At 38.9% G+C, this 23,281-nt stretch overlaps 1 protein-coding gene across 1 annotated transcript in view; it reads right to left on the reverse strand.

The window, feature by feature from the left end:
- Positions 1–23,281, reverse strand: part of DCX (doublecortin) — a gene marked incomplete at both ends in the record, with an annotated part of 39,029 nt that overhangs the window by 13,674 nt on the left and 2,074 nt on the right. Inside the window, 2 exons of the mRNA XM_079764570.1 lie at positions 20,918–21,055; positions 23,013–23,115. Of these exons, the coding sequence (XP_079620696.1) occupies positions 20,918–21,055; positions 23,013–23,115 (241 nt within the window). The remainder of the gene's footprint in view (positions 1–20,917; positions 21,056–23,012; positions 23,116–23,281) is intronic.

The raw sequence follows: 23,281 nt of genomic DNA on the forward strand, positions 1-23,281 counted from the left end.
CAGCCTGCGGACTGAAAGGTCCCGGGTTTGATTTCAGTCAAGGGCACATGCCCGGGTTGCGGGCTCGAACCCCACTGGGGTGGGGGGGCATGCATGAGGCAGCCAATCAATGATTCTCTCTCATCATTGATGTTTCTATCTCTTTCTCCCTCTCCCTTCCTCTCTGAAATCACTATATATGTATATATCTATTGAAGTAGAAACACAGAATGAAACATAAAAAAGGCTCATACAGCAAAATGGGTGGAGGAAAGAATAAAAAAGAGTGAGAGAAAGAGATAATGAATGGAGGAGAGGGAAAATAGGGTAGAGATTTGGAGAAGAGAAGAATGGGGAACTTGAAATAGAGACAGAAATAGAGAAAGGCAGACAATGGTGGCCAAAGTCAGAGTGCACCCCAATCTGTCTCTAGTCAATAAAATGCTAAAATTGAGATGATTTAGTATTTAAAATCTTTGTATTCCATTATGTTTGCAATTGTTTTATGTTCATCTGCTAATTAGCTTTTCAAATGTACAATCAAGTAAAAAGAAATGTAGTGCATTGACTAGAACAATTAAACAGCTTTCAAAGTGGATTCCTATTCAGATAGCTCATGCTAAGGTATGTTTTTTAAAATGTAAGTACTTATGTTATTAATCAGATATATTCTGAAATGTGCTTTACAAATATAAAGGCAAATATTCCAATGGTGTGAGGGTGGAGTAAGAGGGATGGAGGAGGAGAGAAAGAAGGGAAGGCAGGAGTGGGGGAAGAGAGGGAGGGAAGGAGGGAAGGAGAGAGAGAGAGAGAGAGAGAGAGAGAGAGAGAGAGAGAGAGAGAGAGAGAGAGAGAAATAAAAAATCCAACAAGTTAAGCAGGACAATGGCCTGAGAGTGTTGCTATTAGTCCCACAGCTAAAGCATAAACTGTTGTATCATAAACAGTTCCTGAGGATATACTTCCTCTGCACCACTTATGGTAATGCTTCCCTAGATTCTGCAACCTGAATACCAACTATAGAGAGGAAATAGACATCGGTGTGGTGGTTGCTGCATTTGTCCAAGTGCAAGTGGGCTGAAAGTAGGCACTTAGATATCCGCTATCTGGCTTTGCCTGTGTATTCACTCATCTCTCACCCACTCTCTGGGAGACCTTTTTCCCTGTCTGAGCTTCCTGGAAATAATTCATTCATTTAGCCAGTGGCTACAGGGTACTTTCTCTAAGCCAGACCAAGTACTATACATCGGGGTTTCAGAGATGAGTTATTTCCTGTGTGGACACAGGAAAGAATACAGCAGGCTAAGTGCTATGACAAAGCCATGTAAGGGGTACTATTGGAGCCCAGAGGAGAGACTGAAATCAGGGAACTGGGAGGCAAATAAGAGGAGGCAACACCAGAAAAAGTGTTGAAAATGACTATGGAATAGACAAATTTATACAGACGAAAGTAGATTAATGGTTGCCAGGGGCTGTCTAGGATGGGTGCAGGAAGGAGGAGCTGGGGGAAAATAGAGTGTCTGCTAATAGGTACAGAGTTTCTTTTAGGGGGATAAAGATGTTCTGACATTAAATAGTGGTTGTTGTACAACTCTGTGGCTGAACAAAAAAAAAAAAACACCATTGAATTGTGCATTTTAAATGAGTAAATTGTTTGCTCTGTGAATGGTATCTCAATGAAGTCATAAAAATAATTAATTGGAGCTAGTTAGACAGAGAGGGTAAAAATGGTATTCTAGACTTTAGAATTGCACTAATAGGGCCAAAGACATGCAGCTGTAAATGAATACAGAATGTTTACAGAAGAGCAAATAGCTCAAAATGTCTGAGTCATAGGGTGCCAGCAGTGAGTTCTAAGAAATAAGACTGGGAGGAAGACAAAGGCCAAAGCCTGGGGGCTCTTTGTGATGTTTCATTTTTCATTTTTAGTTTGATTTGAAAAGAAATCTGGGAGTGATACCATCACATTTGCATTTTAAAACTATTACTCCAGTAGCTGTGGTAAGACTTGGATGGGGTGGGGTAGGATAAGGAAAAGGTAGAAGCAGAGATGGGTTAGAAGACAATGTAGTAGTCCAAGTGAGAGTCAATGATGGCTTAAATTAAAGCACTGGAGAGGGAGAGAAAGTACATGGTGGAAGATAGAGACATATAGGCCAGGCAAGCTTACAATATTATGTGCACATACCATATAAGCCACCCGAAGAAGAACATGACCCAGGCCAAACAGCACGGAGACTGGGGGAGCTAAGCTTAGTCAGGGTACTAGGCTTTCTGGTGAATAAAGGAGGCACTTCAGTCATCATCCTCTATGAGATAAGCCTAACATGGTAACCAGAATAACAAGTACAAAGGTCTATTGAGGATATTTGATTCCCAAAATAATGTAAGTGCCAAGAGAGCAAAGGGTTTTCCCTATTTTGTTTAATGATGCATCCCAGTTAGTGGAATAATGCCTGGCACAGAGTAGATGCTCAATAAATATCTAATGAACTTTTTTTCATTTTTTAAATTAAATTTATTGAGGTAACCTTGGTTAATAGGGTCATATAGGTTTCAAGTGTACATTTCTATGATACATGATGTGTATACTGTATTGCATTATGTTCCCACCTCCCAAAGTCAAATCATTTGGTCACCATATAGTTTTCCCTCTTTACCCTTTACTACCCTCTACCATCTTCCCTTTGGTAATCACCATATTGTTGTTTGTGTCCATGAGTTTCATTTTTATATCCTACATATGAGTGAGATCATATGATTCTTGGCTTTTTCTGACCACCTTATTAGAATAATATTCTCAAGAAGCCACAGGGGGACAATGCATTCTCTGTGGAGCCACAGAGAGGCAAAGTAATCAGTTACTCTTCAGGAAAAGGAAGGAGTTACTACACTGTATGAGGGCCTCCCCAGCAGAACCTGGCCCCTAGTATTCAAGAGGGAAAGCAATCTTGGAGATCTGAGAAGACATAATCGAAGTCCCCCCAATAAGCCCAGGCATCAGCCAGGAAGTCTAACAGATGTAGGCATCCCTAGGTAAGTTCTGACATTTTGTTTCACATGATTGCTGTATCCTTTGGCAACAACAGATTCTAGTTTCCCAGCATTTGTTAGCCATTCTACAAAGTGAAAAATGTCTCTCCTCACCCCTTCCATTCTTATCTAGCTGACAATGAGCTTACCAATCTTACCAAAATGTAGAAAATTATTAACCACAGTACATCTACATGTGAGTCATTTTTCACCTATTGGCCATAGAGCTGCACACACAGGTTCTTTTGCAACTTCTAATTATTTTTTTCAGTATCTCCTGAAACTCTCTCATCCCAAAATTTTAGGGGCATACATATTCCATCTCTATGTTCATATATGTCTCCCTGCCACCACCAACCCAAGATAGACAATCTTAAGCTTAGCTATAGAGGACTTCATTTTGTCATCAACACTCAACAATCACTTTGGAAATCAGTTTTTAATCATTTAACTGCCACTCACTACATTGCTGAAAAATGAAGATACTTTCTCATATTTCCTGACGGAATGAAACCCAAACATGGACATTAGAGAAATGAGGAAATGTAGACATGCATCAGTTGAAGGAATGCCTACATTTACAAAGTAGGTAAAATATATTCATATATGCATTTATTCTATGGGTTTCATGTGAAAAACCTGGGAGAATGCCATTTGATATAGATTCTTAAGCCAGTTCATATAAATGTCAAGTAAAAGAACTAGCAGGGAAAAAACATATATGTGGTCTGCAAAACTGCACATGGTCCTAAATGGGCAAATCCAAATGAAAGCCTGTCACAGTTCATTTTGAGAGTGGCTGAAAATAATACAACTTTATGATATCCCTCGTTTTCCTTTATTATTTTTTACTAAAATCCTTCACTCTTGTCTCTGAGCTTCTATTTCTCAGCTGCAATTAGAAATGCATTTGGAAAGTCTTTGCCCTCTTTTAATTGTCTCTCTCTCTCTCTCTCATTAGAACCACAGCATTGTTTCACTGTTGTCACCTTTTATTTACTTATAGTCCAAATTCTTTCACTCCTTTCTTCTCATTGTACCATTAAAAATTTTCCTCCTCTACAACAAGGTACTTTGTTTAAAAATGTCCCCCTCTACAACATCAGAAACTTTTCAATCCTAAGCCATTTTATCAATCTTACCAATAAAAACCAGGATAATAATTAATGTTTACGGAATGTCTATAGTATGAGTGTCTGTCTTGTTCTCTGTTTACCAGTTTTTATCTCTATTTTCCTCTCTCTCTCTCTCTCTCTCTCTCTCTCTCTCTCTCTCTCTCTCTCACACATTTAGTTAGTTATTTTCTTATTTTTTTTAGAAATAGTTCAACAATTTTTAATTTTTAATATTTTTTAATTTTTCAATTACAGTTAACATACAACATTATATTACTTTCAGGTGTATAACATAGCAATTAGACATTTATATAACTTATGAAGTGATTGCTCCAGTAAATCTAGCACTCACCTGACACCATAAACAGTTATTACAATCTTATTGACTACATTCCTTATGTTGTACTTTATATCCCCATAACTATTCTATAACTACCAGATTTGTACTTCTTAATCCCTTCACTTTTTTCACCTAGTCCCCTAAACTTCCTCTCATCTGGCAACCTTAAAATGTTCTCTGTATCTATGGGACTGTTTCTGTTCTGCTTGTTCATTTATTTTGTTTTATAGATTCCACATATAAGTGAAATCATCTGGCATTTGTCTTTCTTTGACTTATTTCACTTAACATAATACGATCTAGGCCCATCCATGTTGTTACAGAAGGCAAGATTTTATTCTTTTTAATAACCATTTAATATGCCATTGTATATATGCACCACTTCTTTATTCATTCATTTCTTGGTGGACACTTAGGTTGCTTCTATACCTTGGCAATCTATAATAATAAAAGAGTAATATGCTAATTAGACCAGACAGCTGAATGACCTTCCCGATGTCCTTCCGGACGACCTTCCAGATGAAGCCAGGGATCCGAGGACCAAGGTGCTTGCACGAATTTTGTGCATCAGGTCTAAGTTGTAAATAATGTTGCAACGAATATATGGATGCTTATGTCTTTTCAAGTTAGTGTTTTGGGTTTCTTTGAATAAATACCCAGAAGTGGAATTGCTGGATCTACTTAGTCTCTTGCTGTGGCATTTGTTTTAAAGTCTATTTTGTCTGGTATAAGTATTGCTACTCAGCCTTTTTGTTTGCTTGTCTCCATTTTCATGAATTATCTTTTTCCATCCCTTTACTTTCATTCTGTGTGTGTCTTTCTATCTTAAGTCAGTCTCTTATAGCCAGCATATGTAAGGGTTCTGTTTTCTTGTAGATTTCTTGTACATATGTCTTTTGACTGAAGCATTTAATCCTTTTGTATTTAAAGTAATTGTTGATAAAATGTAACTTATTGCAATTGTATTAATCATATGTTGACCTTTGTTTTTCTTCTTAAGGAAGACACTTTAACATTTCTTGTAATACTGGTTTGGTGGTGATGAACTGCTTTAACATTTTCTTATCTGGGAAGCTCTTTATCTGACATTCCATTCTAAATGATAGCTTTGCTGAGAAGAGTAATCTTGGTTGCAGATCCTTACTTTTCATCACTTTGAATATTTCTTGCCATTCTCTTCTGGCCTACAAAGTTTCTGTTGAGAAATAAGCTGACAGTATTATGGGATCGCCCTTGTAGGTAACTAACTGCTTTTCTCTTGTTGCTTTTTAGATTCTATCATTGCCTTAATCCTTTGGCATTTTAATTATTATGTGTCTTAGTGTGACCTCTTTGGGTGCATCTGTGCTTCCTGGACTTCAATGTCTATTTCCTATATCAGGTTAGAGAAATTTTCCATGATTATTTTTTAAAATAGGTTTTCAATTTCTTGCTCTCTTTCTTCTTCATCTGGCACCTCCATAATTCTAATGTTGGTACACTGTGAAGTTGTTCTGGAGACTCCTTAAACTATCCTCATTTTTAAAATTCTTTTTTCATTTGGCTGTTTCTGCTTCCTTCTCTTCCAATTGCTGATTTTTTTCCTCTGCTTCATCTTCTCTACTGGTGATTACCTGTAATGTAATCAGTTAGTGTATTCTTCATTTCTGACTAGTTCTTTTTTATGTTTCCTATCTCAATTTTTATGTTTCCTACCTCTTTACTGAAGTTCTCACTGAGATCATTGAGCATCCTTATAACCAGTGTTTAGAATTCTGCATCTAGTACATTGTTTGTCTTCATTTTGTTTAATTCTTTTTCAGGAGTTTTATACAGTTCTTTCATTTGGGATATGTTTCTTTGTCTCCTGATTTTGGCTGCCTCCTTTTGCATATTTCAATTAATTAGGTGGAGCTGCTACATCTCCCAGTCTTTATAGATTGGCCTTATGTAATATTCCTGTAGAGCCAAGCATCCCCATTCACTCAATCTGGGTGCTTTATGTATAACTCCTTGGGTCTGTGTGTACCCTACTGTTATAGTTTAGTCTTGACTGCTGTTCTCACATGAATGGGATGGACTTACTCACAGGCCCATCAGATTTGATAACTGGCTGCCCCACAGCAGAGGAGCTGTTATGCAGGGGCCCAACCTAGGCATTTGCCCTGATTGGGAATTAAACCTGTGACCTCTTGGTTCCTGGGTTGACGCTCAACCACTGAGCCTCAACTGTTGGGTTCATCATGGCTTGTTTATATCCTTAGTTATAGGACTTCTGTTCAGATAGATTTCAGGTGGTTTTAAATGATGGTTGTTCTGAGGTTTAGTTGTAATTTTGATGTGATTGTGGGTGTGAGTACCGTGTTTACCTATCTGCTCTCTTGACTGGAAGTCAGTATTATTCTTATTTTTGATGGGAAAACAAGCTTCTTCCAGTTTATGGGGTAGCAAAGTCAGAATTTGAAGGTGGGTTTCTCTGAGTCCAACGCCTATGTGTTTTTTGGTTTGTTTTTAGGTGTTGTTTTTTTTCTACATTACTCTTCCATTTTAAAATGAATTTCTTCTAGGACTCCTTCCTATGACAACTTTCTGCTGGGGGGTAGAGAGGAGGGTGAAAATTTGTGGCAGAGAAAAGAGGAACAGGAAAAGGTGAAAGTAAACACCATAACTTACACATATCATTTTGGCTTTTATCCTGCTTAATCTAGTTGACATTAGAAAGTGATCAGCAAAATCTGTGAGTCATCAAACTAACTGGGGGCCATAGACAATATTATGAAACAATAGCAGACAGAGATACCATAACGGCATGTAACTACCCTTATGCCACACATTTCTCTGAGAAGATGGTATCTGTTCCATGTCTGTCACTCTCCTCAGCTTGCACTCCTCAGTTATACAACACAGTTGCCAAGCTTGGCCTAGCACAGTCTTGATTCACTAGAGTCTCTGAATGATTATGTATGCCTTTGACCCAGTGCTCATCTTTAAATTCTTGGCTCCATCAGAATGGAATAGTAGAAGCATAGACAATTGGTCTGATTTACCTAAATTTATAGGAATTTAAATGTATGGGGAAGATGGATTCCAAAGAGTGAGGAATAGGTGGGGGAAGTCAGTTTCCACATAACAAGGACAGAGTCCAGTTTATTACATGAGAGGCCAATGACAAAGTGTAGTCACCAGCCAGGCAGAGTTGATACTGATTTTCTAGACTATGGATTCCATTGTCTGGAGGCTGGACTGATCCCTAGAAATTAAGATGAACTGTGTATAAAGTGGATATAAGTAGCCCCAGGTATGGTGATTAAAAAACTCTCTGGGCAACAAGTTAGAAAGGTCATTATACTTTCTGGCTTCATAGTCACATGGCTAGAATGACATTGGAAGGAAAGGGCCAGCTTGATATCTACTTAACACCCAATTGTTGACTGGAGACCAAAGTGATTTAATGCCCATTCACTTAGCTCTGGCTTTCCCTCCCATTTTAATCCTAACACTTGAACTCAACTCAAAATCAAGCACACTGGTTTTGGTTCTATTTTGAAATATTGCTCACTTAAAGCAAGTCCAGTCTACTAAGAAAAGCCATGAAAATAATTTCAGAGCTGTCTTAATCATTACAGTTGTTTTTTGACAATTGTTTTCAAAACATTTACCACATATACAAGAACTAGTAGCCAGTAATCACTGGTATCCATTTAATCATAAGGATATAGAGGCTCAGAGAGAGTAGGACTTGCTTAAATGGTATAAGACACTTCTTCTCAATGGATGGTGATTTGAGGAATTTGCTCATACATTCATTTCAAAATTCCCAAATGGTCAGTACCTCACATACCTCTCATTGTGACCTTTTAGTGATTGGTTCTCTGTCTTGTCTCCTCTAATTCCCTAATGCCTTGCAGAGGGAGATCTGAATACATAATTAATCTACTTCCTCAGTTTTTCTCATATTGAGATGCTCTCAGTGTTCCTTCATTCCAGTCTAAAGATATCCTGTACTCTCCCTACATACACAGGGATTTTTTTTCTGGAAAACCAACCAAGTAGAACCAAGGTGGTTTCAACTTACTTCAGAAGAAGACCAAGACAGAGCCTGTGGTTTTCACACATTCAATCCAAAGAGCTGTTGGGTGGGATGTTTATATTGGTTTGGCTAATTGTTTCTCCTCAGTGGAAAAACTCCAAATATCCATAAATTAAGGAAGCAAGAATTGAGGGCTCAGGGACAGTTCTTCACTAATTTGATCATATGGCTGTTTCTCAGGCCAAATTCAATCATAGTCTGTGAGATACTATAACTTGAATGTTAAATATATTCTTGACAGAGTTTTTGGAGTTCATAGAGTTGTGAATTCTTTCAATAAGGGGGAAAAGTCAGAGTCTTCCTTGTTGCAAAACTAATATATCTACCCATTCCAGCAATTTAACATATACCATTTTCCCTCAAGAAGAGACCCACTGTAAGAAGGCTGGGCAAAGTCCAGGATTGCTTTCTCACAACATCTTTCTGATGGGGGTAGGAAGGAGGGAGAAAAGTTGTTTTCTCAGAATAAATGCTCAAATTTATTTCCTTTTGAAGGTGGTTCTGCTGAGAACATGTTTCTGGTGAAGCAAGCCTGCTCACTACCGGTTTTATGCAGCAGGCACCAGAACAAACTGCACTGCTCTTAATTTGTGGAAAGATCACGCAATTTGGAATCAGTCAATGTTTTAAATCCTGGCTTAACCATTTTCTAGACATGTATCCTTGAGTAGAATGTAACCTCTGAGAGTCTGTTTCCACATCTGTAACATTTGAATAAAAAATAATGTTATCTGAATTATTGGTGGGTGTGTTTTTTTTGAGAATTACATGACTGACTATACATATAATGGTTGGCCAAGTGTGTTAGTATAAAGGAAGTCTTCAATAATGACATCCTCAATTGATATTACTAAGGCAACTACTAGAAATGGAAGGAATTGAGTAACTGTACAAAAGATCAGCACTGAGTTAGGAAATCCCTTTCCACAATGGATGATATATTCACCTATACTGGCTGAAGACTAACTCATTGGCTAGCAGTCAGGCATTAGAGGACTGACATTTGTCTCAGTGAAGACTATTACTTCTGGTTTTTGCATTTTATTGTTGTCCTCCCTCAAACGCAACCCTTGGCCCTCTGTTTGTCTCTCTTTTTACTCTTTCAGCAATACCATAGTGGGAAAGGGTGTCAATGAGTGCAGTGTGGAACCATTGAAGGTTTTGTAGCAGATAAGTAACACAATGGAAATGGAGTTTTAGGACAAGCAATGTGGTGGCACCAGAACAGACGTTTGAAACAGAGGTACTACTTAGGAGTCTGTGAAATAATCCAGGTATCATATGATTAGTGAAAGGAAGGAACTTCTGTGTGAGTAATGTGGAGATGTTTCAAAGGTTCAATAACAACAATGGCAGCAGTATATGGTGGACATGAAGAATTAAAGAGGGGGAAGAGTCAAAGTATCACCAAGGTGCTGGGCCTGGAGAATAGAATAGAATTGAATCTATTGTGAGACAGGGAGTTGAGGAGAAGAAATCTATTTAATTTTAAGACACATTATATTTGGCTCCTATAAGCAGGATTGTTGGCTAAGCACTAATAACAAAGATGTCTAGAAGGAAGATAGGGGCCAGAAATGTGGATTTAACAGCCAACTCCCTAAGCCCTGATATGTTATATTCATCACCAACTCTGTTCTATGTTCTGATTTCCCCACCCTGCCTGAAATATGTATTTCCTTACAAATCCTATATAATAAAGAGGTAATATGCAAATTGACCACCATGCCCTCGCACAAGATGGCCGCCCCCATGTGGTCACAAGATGGTCACCACAAGATGGCCAGCAGGGGAGGGTAGTTGTGGGTGATCAGGCCAGCAGAGGAGGGCAGTTGGGGGCAATCAGGCCTGCAGGGGAGGGCAGTTGGTGGTGACCTGGCCTGCAGTGGAGGGAGGGCAGTTGGGGGGACCAGGACTACAGGGGAGGGCAGTTGGGGGTGACCAGGCCTGCAGGGGAGGGTAGTTGCAGGGGAAGAGGCCTGCAGGGGAGGGCAGTTGGGGGTGACCATGCCTGCAGGGGAGGGAAGTTAGAGGCAACCAGACTGGCAGGGGAGGGTAGTTGGGGGAGGACCAGGTCTGCAGGGGAGAGCAGTTGGGGGAGACCAAGCCTGCAGGGGAGGGCAGTTAGGGTTGACCAGGCTGGCAGGCTGGCAGGGGAGGGCAGTTAAGGGTGATCAGAACAGCAGGGAAGCAGTTAGGCATCAATCAGGCTGGCAGGGGAGTGGTTAGGGGGTGATCAGGCTGGCAGGCAGAAGCGGTTAGGGGCAATCAGGCAGGCAGGCAGGCAGGTGAGCGGTTAAGAGCCAGCAGTCCCTGATTGTGAGAGGGATGTTCAACTGCCTGTTTAGGCCCGATCCTACAGGGGTCCCAGATTGGAGAGGGTGCAGGCTGGGCTGAGGGACACAAATTTCGTGCACCAGGCCTCTAGTTGAAATATAACTCCCCAGAGTTCCAGTCAAGATGGAAATGCTGTACCAGTATGTAAATGCTGTACTAGTCTCCTCCCACAACTACATCAAAATTATAACTAAGCTACACAACAATCATCATTCAATACCACCTGAATTCTAGCTGAACAGAAATTCTACAACTAATGATATGCAGAAGAAGCCACGAGGAGACTGGTAGAAGAAGCAAAGATGCTGAACAGGTTGGTCCTACACCCACATGTGGCAGTTAAAAATCAGGAGGGATATCTCTGCTGCAGAAGCCCACTGAGAAGTGAGGGGTCCCAGGCCCATACCAGCTTTCCCAGCTCAGGATTCTAGAGCTTGGAAGAGAAGTTCCCATAACTTACGGATGTAAAAACCATCAGAAATTGTGGCTGACTGAGATGAAGGGCTTCTGGAGTCCCAGGTGTTCCTCTTAAAAGGCACAGACCTACTGGGATTTACTTGCTCTGAGCCTCAGAGCTAGGATGGCAGCTCAAAAGGCACCAGGCACTTAAATGTCTGGTTTCAGGGTGAGGGACGGAGGGGCAGCTTTCTCCCAGACAGAAGTGCTGGCAGAAGCCATTGGTTTTTTTGTTTGTTTGTTTTGCTGAGCTCCCAACCCCCTGCGAGTTCAGGCAGGCAATATATCTGAGTCTCCATAAACTTGGCTAACAGACTTCCTGGTGATTTCCTGAAACCTTGCCCCACCCACTGTGTGGATGCACCCAAGCTGCTGCTAGTGGCTTTTCCATACAAATGGCCTGTCTTGGCTCATGCTGTTGACTTTCCCAAAATCTCTCAGACGTTCACAAACCCTAAAGAAGCAGTGTCTGGACTCAGCATGCCTGTATCTCTCCTAAGCAGCCTGAAGCTGGGCACTAAAGGCAGCTGGCCTCAATTCACAGGTTACCTCTCCCAGGCACCTCCAAACCCAGCACAAGTGGCAACCATCTGCAGATCACTTTGTAGCTTATATCAGGTGATCTCATTCAGGGCACTGGTAGTGACTGACTTTGGTCTGCACCTCCTAAGAGGCCCCAGAATGACATACCCACTGGTCAGCTTTAAACCACACCAGAGTACTACCCAACCACCTCCACAAATGCCACACTCTAAGAGCACTAGAGCCCTGCTAATGTGAATCTTGCTCTGTAGGGTCAGCCTCTGCACATCAGCTCCTCCAATATAGTCATGGCCAGTCCTCACATTGAATCAGCCTGAGGCTCAATCCTTCCCATTGATGTGCCAACAGCAATCACGGCTCAACTACAACAGGAGGGTACAAACAATCCACAGAAAAGACACACCTGAAGCACCCAGCAAAGGTGACCAATGAGGTTGTGCCAGTGGGCCCCACAGCATACCTACTACATAAGACCATTCTATCAAAACTGGGAGCCAAAGCAGCTTTAATACATAAAACCAAACACAGAAAGGCAGTCAAAATGAGAAGACAAAGAGATGTGCCAAATAAAAGAACAAAACAAAACTCCAGAAAAAGAACTAAATAAAATGGAGATAAGCAATCTACCAGATGCAGAGTTCAAAACACTGGTTATAAGGGTGCTAAATAATCTCAGTAAGAACTTCTATAAAGAGATAAGAAACATAAAATGGAGATAGAAAACATAAAATAGAACCAGTCAGAAATGAAGAATACACTAACTGAAATGAAGAATGCATTACAGGTAATCACCAGTAGAGAAGATAAAGCAGAGGATAAAATCAGCAATTTGGAAGAGAAGGAAGCAGAAAACACCCAATTAGAACAGCAAAAAGAAAAAAAAGGAACCACTTATAAATGAAGAAAGCTTAAGGGGCCTCTGGGACAACATCAAGCATATCAACATTTGCATCACAGGGGTACCAGAAAGAAAAGAGAGAGCACAAGGAATTGAAAACCTAATTAAAGAAATATGATGGAAAACTTTCTTAAACTGGCCAAGGAAATAGACATACAAGTTCAGGAAGTACAGAGAGTCTCAAATACGATGAACCCAAAGAGGCCCACACCAAGATACATTATAAAAAAGATACATAAAATTCCAAAGGTTAAAGACAAAGAAAAAATATTAAAACCAGCAAAAGAAAAGCAGTTAGTTACCTACTAGGGTGCTCCCATAATACAGCTGATTTCTCAACAGAAACTTTGCAAGAGGGATTGTCAAGAAATATTCAAAGTGATGAAAAGAAAGGACCTACAACCAAGATTATTCTACCCAGCAGAGCTATCATTTATAATGGAAGGACAGATAAAGAGTTTCCCAGACAAGACAAAGCTAAAGGAGTTCATCACAACCAAACCAGTATTAGGGGCTTATTGAAGAAAAAGAAGAAGAAGAAGAAGAAGAAGAAGAAGAAGAAGAAGAAGAAGAAGAAGAAGAAGAAGGAGGAGGAGGAGGAGGAGGAGGAGGAGGAGGAGGAGGAGGAGGAGGAGGAGGAGGAGGAGAAAAAATATATAATAAAATAGCCCTAATTATGCATCTATTAACAAATACTTTAAATATAAATGGATTAAATGCTCTAATAAAAATATAGGGTGAGTGAATGGATTAAAAACAAACATAACCCTTAAATATGTTGTCTATAAGAGACTCACTTGTAATAAAAAGAAACACAAAGGCTAAAAGAAAAGGCATGAAGAATGATATTTCACAAAAATGGAAATGAATTGAAAAAAAAAACTGAGGTAGCAGTAGTTACACCATACAAAATAGACTTTAAAAACAAATGCCATAACAAGAGACTAAGAAGCACTCAGTAATTACACTTCTGGTTATTTAGACAAAGAAACCCAAAACATTAATTTGAGAAGACATATACATCCATATATTCATTATAACATTATTTATAATAGCCAATATATGGAAGCAAGCTAAGTGTCCATCTCTATGTAAATGGATAAAGAAGTAGTGGTGCATATATACAATGGAATATGACTGAGCCATAATAAAGAATGAAATCTTGCCATCTGCAGCAACATATATGGACCTAGAGAATATTGTGCCAAGTGAAATAAGTCAGATAAAGACAAATGCCATATGATTTCACTTATATGTGGAATCTAAAAAAATAAATAACCAAACAGAAACAACTCATAGAAATAGGACATTTTGGTGGTGGTCAGATTGGGGGGGTGGGGGGTTGGTTGACTGGATGAAAAAGTTGAAGGGATTGAGAACAAGTTGTTAGTCACAAAATAGTCATGGGGTATATATAAATTACAGCATACGGAATATAGTAAATAATATTGTAATAACGATGTGTAGTGTTAAATGGGTACAAGTTTTGTCAGGGTTATAAGTATGTAGTCACTGTGTTGTACACGGGAAAACAATATAATATCGCATGTCAACAGTAACTGAAAAATAAAAAAAGTATTTTTTTTAAAAAGAAATATAACTCTTTTTAGAGCCCCAGTTCTTTCAGGAAGCCTTCCTTTAGCACCCAAGCCCCTGATGAGCTCACTTTTCCATTATACTTCCTGTATTTCTCATTCACTTGGCATTTAAATAAACCATTGCCATTAACTCAAATTTAGCACCATAGTGCAATAGTTAAATTGTGGACTGTGGAGCCAGATTGCCTTGGTTCAAATCCTAGTGCTACCACTTCCTAGCTGTGTGAACCTGGGAAGGTGACTTAACTTTTGTAAGCCTTAGTTTCTTTATCTTCAAAGTGGGAATAATAGTACCTTTCTCATAAGGTTGTTGTAAAGATTAAAATAGTTAATACAGGTAAAGTAATTAGAACAGTTGCTTGGCACATAATAACTATACAATTAATTATTTGTAGAAAAATTTTGTTAAATTTATATGACTACTGCCTCCCCAAATAAATTATAAATTGCTTAGTGACAGGGAATTTGTCTTATAATTTCTTTTCTTCATAGCACCTAGTACTACTAGGTACACTATCAAACGAAATCCCAGGATGTGGCAGGTTGCTACAAGGGGATAGGTCAATATGATTGCATCCTATGCCATGTGGGGTACTAAATGTCCCCCATTATACTGCTTCATTCAACCATTTCATTAGAGGCTCTTCCATGACAATGAGAAAGTTGCCATAGATATAGGGCAGTTCTTCCATTTAAACTAGATATAAGCTGTGGTTTTAGAAAGAATAAGAATGGGGAGGAGAGAGGGGAAGTTGTTCTTTTCACATAGCTTTGCCAAGGGTACCAGTTCCCTTTGGTGTGATAGTAGGGGAATTGATGAAATATCCCACCACCTACTCCCCACATCCTATGCCTGGAGTTGAGAGAAGATGGAACAAAGCAGAGAAGCAAGAAACACCCAACAGAGACCCTTCTTTTCACCATTCTGGAGCTTCCACACCCTGCCTCAGGTACACTGCAAGGATTGCCTTCCAGACCTTGGCTCTTGGGTACTAAATAATTGTTTGACATTGGGAAGATCACAGATAATAAATTTCTTTATATTTTAGTTTCCCATATAAAGAAATAGATTAATTATCCTTACCCAACCTAACTCATGGTGCTAACACCATGAGTGACAAATGAGGTGACAGATTTGGAAATATTTTGCAAAGCACAGAGCATTTAATTCATGTAGGAGATCATTATTTTGGACCTTTCTTAGATAAAGAAGAAAAGCATAGGCATTCTGTTGTCTAATATAGTATCCGTTAGTCATATGTGGCTATTGAACATTTGAAGTGTGGCTAGTTTGAACTGAGATATGCTGTGAGTGTAATATACAACATAATTTCAAAGAATGTAAATATTTTGTTATAATTTCTTACATTGATTAAATGTTGAAATTTTAATATTGTGGACAAACTGAGTAAAAGAAAATATATTATCAAAACTAATTTCCACTGTTTCTTCTTTGAACTTTCTAACAGTGGCTACTAGAAAATGGAAAATTAGATACAAGGCTTGCATTTGTGGTTTGTATCATATTCCTATTGGACAGACTGGTCGAGAGTCACATCCAGGAAGGTCAGAAGAACGATGTCCCTCCATTTTAAGCAACTGAAAGCAGTCTTTTCAGTGCAGAAGAGAAAGACTAGCAAATACAATTCTCCCATGGACCCCTTCCAGCCCCCCCCCCCCAATGTTGTTTTGTGTCTCTTGACTATCCCTTTCAAAGTATGTATATTTCAGTAGAGAAGCCATTCTTTTTTGGGAGTTTGGGAACAGAAAAAAGTTGACTCTCAGGAATTGGTGCATATAGGTTGGGGGAAGGGGGTTGGGACCATTGTAGCTATGATAATGATAATGACTTACTGTTGAAGAATAGTAAACTAATTATGACATTACAATTTGCTCATCCTACCAGGGTGGAAAATTAGCTTCCTTGGAGGGAGAGAGAGAGAGAGAGAGAGAGAGAGAGAGAGAGAGAGAGAGGAAGGAAGGAAGGAAGGAAGGAAGGAAGGAAGGAAGGAAGGAAGGAAGGAAGGATGGAAGGAAGGAAGGAAGGAAGGGAGAGTAAAGATTCCTTCCCAGCAACTTTGTCCTTTTAATTTAATTCAATTGGAGCTAGTTGCATGAAGGGAAAAATTAATACATTAATGGCAGAAATGGAAACAGACACACTAGAAATGTCTTCCTTTAGTTCTGAAGCCAGGCTCACCTCTCCTCCATCGAAGTGGCAAGTCTTGGGTTAAAATGGCAAATGTGGCTGGCACTACACAAGTTTGCTTTAAACATCCCATAGAAGTGAGCCTCCTAGGCTCAGATTTTCTCTGCTGACCACAGTCTCTTGGCTTACTTTAAATACAGACATGGCTAAGAGGACTTGGAGTCTGAGTCCATCATCTATGCCCAGTGAGAATGAGCTCCTTATAGCAATATAATAGTAAATCCTTCCTAAACTCCAATTTAGGACTTAACAACAGACATTCCATGTGGGGCAAACTCAGTATCGGCATAAGTAGGTAGGGATTGAACTCAAAGAGAATAAAGTAGAAGGATTTTGATTTATTTAGAGGCAGAACAGGAAAGAGACAATTAAGTAGTAAGGAATAAGGATTCAAATTATGATGCAAATTACAGACCAAATAGCATCAATTTACTAAACCTCAAGTCAAACTGAACCTAGATATTAACTGAACCATGAATTGGACCAAATATATATATTTGAAAAATCAATCAAACATATTCAAACCATATTCAAACCTATATATTTTCTAATGAAATAGAACATAAAAACATTCCTTTAACTGAACCTGAACTGAGCCAATATTTCATTGGTTTTGAGTCCCTGTTAAAGAGGAACATGTTTTGCTTTCATTTTCCATCAAAGGAAGGTAGTTAAAATTCCTTGGAAGTGGCTTATCTTCCACAACTTTTAGTTATTCAGGTTAAATGAAGGAATGTGAATTCATCCACAAGTCCCAGATTCAAGACAGACTAACATAGGATGGAAACATGGTGGTACTACCATATTCTAGAAAAGAACAAAGCATATCAGACCTACCCAATGGTAATGTTCTTTGGTTAAATGTATATTAACCTGCATATGTTCCTTACTAACAGCTCAGAAAAATCTTGACACTATGAAATAATTATTTCTTCTTAATGCCTGTAAGGGGAAATTTACACTAATGCAAAATTGTGTTGGCTATACCTCATCCTTCTGGTTCTATGATTCTGATGCTATGGAAGCTATTTGTACAACTATGTCAAATCCAAACCTTATCTAAAATACTGTTTTGCCTGAGATCATTTTGCCCCATGGAATGTTCACTGACTGGATTCTCTGAACTTGTCTCTAAACAAACTGCCATGTAATGGGCAAGGTTATATAACATAGATCATTTTACTCCTTGGGGCTGAAATCATGTGAAGACCCTAGACCATCATTTGAGATGAAGCCAAATGTCCTGGAAATTTCCAAGGATGCTGACTAGATTGGAGTTAAGCTTCACTTATGTTCATGAACTATCTGAAAGGAAAATTTAAATTTTCACTACTGAGACCACTTTAGATTTTATATTTGTAGGGAAAGAGAATAGGGGCTGCTTCTAATTCTGAAATCTACCAAGTCCCCCTTTCCTTCCTCAAATTAGTTACTCTGTTTATTTTGTATCTGTGACTATATCCTCATCCTTTCCCTTTAGCAAGTGAGTTCAGGAGGAGCAAGAACATATCTTGCGAACAAAGCTTGGGTTGAGATCTAGTATAACTCCTTTCAGCTTGACAAATATTCACTGAGTCCTTGTGCATTCCTGATCTGTCTCTAATATCTTGGAATCAGTGACATGCATTTTTTATAGAAGGGACATTCTGTAGGTAGCATGCTGAAGATCAATGATTTGACATGCTTAAATTGTGTTTAATTACAAGTGGTTGGTTCATGTGTGCTGTGTAACACAATTAGATACAGTCTTCAAAGAAAAGCCTTTTACTTCAAGCTGCTGTTTCCTCAGCATTTCTTTTTTTTAATTGCATTTATTTATTTATTTATTTATTTTTTATTAAGGTATTATATGTGTACATATCTTACCATTGCCCCCCCACCCCACTCCCATATATGCCCTCACCCCCCAGAGTTTTGCATCCATTGGTTATGCTTATATGCATGCATACAAGTCCTTTGATTGATCTCTTATCTCCCCCACCTCTCCCTAACCTTCCCCCTGTAATTTGACAGTCTGTTTGATGCTTTACTGTCTCTGTATCTATCTGTTTGTTCAAGATTATAATGTTCTTTATTATCCATAAATGAGTGAGATCATGTGGTATTTTTCTTTCATTGACTGGCTTATTTCACTTAACATAATGTTCTCCAATTCCATCCAGGTTGCTGCAATTGATGAGAATTCCTTCTTTTTTATGGAAGCATAGTATTCCATTGTGTAGATGTTCCTCAGCATTTCTAACTCATGAGTTGTGTGGTAGTTTAAAAATAGGTTCGTAAATTATTTGATACTCCTCCCTGCAAGAGTTGGAGCCTGATTCCCCTCTCCTTGAATGTAGGCTGGACTGAGATATTGCTTCTAATGAATAGACTACAACAGATGTGACAGTTTGTGGCTTTGTTCATTCTCTTGAATGAACAGTCTGGGTGAAGATCTGCAAGAGCCATCTTGGAAGTGGATCCTACAGTCCCAGTTGAGCCTTCAGATGACTACAGTCCCAGCCTACACCTTAACTACAACTACAGGAGAGATCCCGGGCCAGATAAGACCACCTAGCTAAGCCACAAAAAATTCATGACCCACAGAAACTGAGATAAAAATGTATATTTTCTAAGCCACTCAGATTTGGGGCAATTTGTTTCATAGCAAGAAATAAGTAATACAGGTTATAAGTCTCAGAAATAACCTGTGATATTTCCAAAAAAATGACTAGCTAAGTGATTATTTCCAGACTTTATGATCTTGATAGTGTTTGAAATCATTTTTTGCAAGACTTTGCTTAGAATATGTACAAACAATCTCATTTTCAATCCAAGTGTTAAAATCTATTTCCTTGTAGTTTGAACAATATGAATTTGTTTAAATGGATTCATGTGCTATTCTGTACACTTAACCAAAATATCACCAAACACATGCATTTTTATTCTTTCAGCAATCATTATTTAAATGCTTACTGCATCTCTAGCACCATGCTGGGTGAAAGAGGTGCTCTTATGTGTCCAGTCATTCATAAGCATTACTTGAGCATCTACTAGAGGCCAGGCACTGTGCTAGGCACTGAAGATACAAAAAGGAACATGATACCTGGCTCTTGAGGGGCCCAGTATTTAGTTGAGGAAGTAAACAGGTAAATACATACTATATGCATGCTATGATAATTCAGAGAAAAGAACAACTATCTTTTTGAGGTGTTGAAGGATGAATAGGTGTTTTCAAGCAAAGAAGGGTGGTTTACTAAAGGGGTAGCATTCCAGGTACAGGGGAACAACATGTGCAAACATATGGAAATATGGGAAGCTTAAAGTGCCTCTTCACAGTTTAGTTCCTTCTTCCTGAAAATAAAGAGATGACTGGTGACATGCATATTTCTAGCATTGTGAGGCCAGCATTACAGGCTGGTTTTCTAGACTACAGGCATTTCAAGACAATAGGCTGCTCAAGAAAATTGAAGGAGAGAGAAAAGGTGCTTATGATCTGTGCTCAAAGGTTCTCAAGCTGGAATTCTCCTGGTAATCCCTGAGCCTTGGGAGGATAATTGTGTAAGTTCTTCAGGACCATATATTTTCCTTACCATGAACAACTCAAATTGTCTGTTCATGAGTCCATTAAGCTTCCAAACTCAGACTTCTATGGCCTTTTGCCTTTTAGAACAGTGTACTGTGGGTGTAAGACTTCATACCAGAATATAAACCAACATATTCCTGCCTTCATCAGTAAAATCATGCTATGAAAAAAAGAGTCAGCTGAAGTAAATGGGTTGCTCAATGGCATGATTTACATTTGGCACAAGCTCCTAAACTCATCATAGAGTGATAAATTGTTCATGGGTTGGCACTGATCCATAGACCACATTTTTTTGATCATTTACTATTCACTATATAAAAATCCTATATGACAAATCTCTTTGTTTCACTTCAGAACCTGGCTTATATTTTCTTTTCTAATTGTGAAAATAATGCAATTTATCTTGTTTCCTTTTTTGTTTTGAATTCTATAAAGTTCAAAGTCAAATTTGAAGCTCAAATGCATCAATTATGTTGACACTTTTAGGTGGCATTTTTTAAATTCTTGTTTTTGTTTCTGATTTTTATTTCAAATTTATGTGTGACAATTATGGCAAAATAGGCCAGATTTCTTGAGTAGAATCCACTTAAGTAGAATCAGGGCCATGTGTGTGTCTCCATGATTCCAAACAAGTTGAATTGTTTAGACTATGAATTTATAGAATTGGTATCATGGAGACACAATGGTGTTCATGAGGGACTCATTCCTCTTCATGCAGAGGGTACTGGCCTCTGTAAATGAAGTCATTATACACAGTTAAGAGAAGAACACTCACCGTCTTGGTCGTTACCTGAGTCAGCTGGAGACTTGCTCCGGCGCATGGGGCCAGGGCTCTTGGCTGAACTCTTCTGAGGCGTTGGGGATGCCTTGGGGCCAGCTGTGGCTGAAGGGTTTCCTTTCATGACTCGGCATTCTGGTGTAAAAAGACACAGACAGCTTACTGGAGCTAGGGGAGGACCGAGGCTGGGCATATTAACAACCTCTGGAAGCTGGGATAACCACCACAGGTCAAAGCACTCAGTGGCTTAGGTCCAAAAGGTGGTCCTCATTTTTTGAAAAAATGATGTTTCTGGAGAGGGAGGCAATGGAGAAACTGTCAAAAGTCACCTGGGATAAACCAGGTGCTTACACCCCTGCATTATGGAAACAAGGGAAAGAGTTAAGAAGCAGGTTGGATAGGTCATTAATTAACTCAATCATTTGTGGACAAGCAAGTCATGTCTCAGAATAGCACCTGTTGACATAATTAATATTCTTGGAGAAGAGATTGTCAGCTTAGAGGTTGTAATCACACAGATGAAACATTTACAAGTAATTTAAATTGTATTGTTTATTACATGTCATGTATTGTGATAGGCATATTTGGGATGTCATGTGATTTTATAAATAAGCACTACTACCACCACCACCATCTTGCATCTATAGAGTTCTTTTTTTAGTTTAAATGCACATACGTTATCATAACCCCCTCTGCTGATTTAATGAATAAATGGGCCAGCAGTGACTCTGCCACTGGGAACTTACAGAAAGCTAGTGGGTGTGTGGGAGAGTCTGCCAAATGTTCCTGCTATGGCCCCAACCCCAGTCTGACACATTTGGAGCACCCTTTCTATTTAGGTCACTCAGCATCCATATTATGGCAATTTTGGGCACTTATTTTGCTAATGTATTAGAATGAGTATTACACTAATTTTACTGATAAGAATACAAAAAGCTTAAGCCTCTTGCTTAGGACCACAAAGCAAGAAAATAGCAGAACAAGGACTAGCAGCCAAGTCTTTTGAGTCCCCGTCTAGTGTTCTTTCTACTCTATTTTATAGACTTTCCAACCTTGTGCTGCTCAGAGTAGAAACAAACAGCTTAACAAAGGTTAGTTTTTTCTTTGGATACCTCCTTGTCACCTTCTACTTAAAGATACATTGAAATATCATTTACCCAGAAAGAATAGTGGATCTTTTCTGGTAAATTAAGATTATTTTAGGAAACTCAATTAAGCAGAAAGCTCATTCTTGTTTTGATTGATGAACTTCAGTTATCACTGTCCAGGGCTAGAGATATAGAAGGTATATGAAAATGGACATAGCCTGGAATTTGTTTAGCTATTTTATGGTCATTTGCCTCTTCTCAAAGGAAACAAAGTAGAAATGCCACCTCTTTCAGGGCCCTTGTCATTTAAGTTGTTTGTAAAGTCTGTATTAGTACAACTCACTTTTTTTTCTCACTCTTTACTCCTCATAAGTGGGAAATATCCTTTGAATGTGTCTTTCCATTTGGATCATATCTTAAACCTGATGTTGTGTGAGCTAAATTACATTAATTTACATCTGGAGCTTAGACTCAGAAAAGGGAGATGGGCAGATGTTTCACCTCCTTCCAGAGATTAACAGCCCTCTGGACTCTTGAGTCAAAAAGCAGAGGGAATGGGGCAGCAAACCAAGGTGATTAAAGGAGAAAGTTTTTATAGTAAGAAAACAGGGGGGAATCTAAGATAGAATCACTAACATGGGCCAAATAGCTAGAGGTGTTGACTAGAAAAAATACATGCATAGAATATCCAACTTGACTCCAAATGTTCCTTCCCGTGGTCTGATTGTACCTGTCAGCCCATGTGACACAATATGTGTTTTAAGAAATATGGTCACTGTTGGGGTAGAGAGTGAGTCTTAATGAGTTTGGATGGTGGGCATCTGGGACATCCAATTAACCTTTCATTTAGTGACTCATGTTTCCAAAAATACAAAAGAAAGACTAACAATATTTTCCCTTTAGAGAGCATGAATGGATGTGCTCCAGGCCATATGAACCCATGGAAACCCTAAGGGACATAATGAGAGAACAATAGAGCAATAAAATCCAGTGACTGTGCTTACCATTTTCATCCAGAGAAAAGTCATCCTGAGCATAGCGAAATTTTTCAGGACCACAGGCAATAAATACATCGTCATCACCAAAGAAATCATGGAGACAGGTTACCTATGGAGAAAGCAGAATCATTGGATTGCTATTGGATGGCCTTATGGCAATTAAATTTATAGCATGCTGGCAGAGGGGGAAAATCACATCTGAGCCATTATTTCTAGCCCCAGGGATCTTCTTTTTCTCAAAACACTAGGCTCAGAGTCTGTACACAGCCCCTAAT

The sequence above is a fragment of the Cnephaeus nilssonii genome (genome assembly GCF_951640355.1).
Source record: "Cnephaeus nilssonii genome assembly, chromosome: X".
Lineage (NCBI taxonomy): Eukaryota > Metazoa > Chordata > Mammalia > Chiroptera > Vespertilionidae > Cnephaeus > Cnephaeus nilssonii.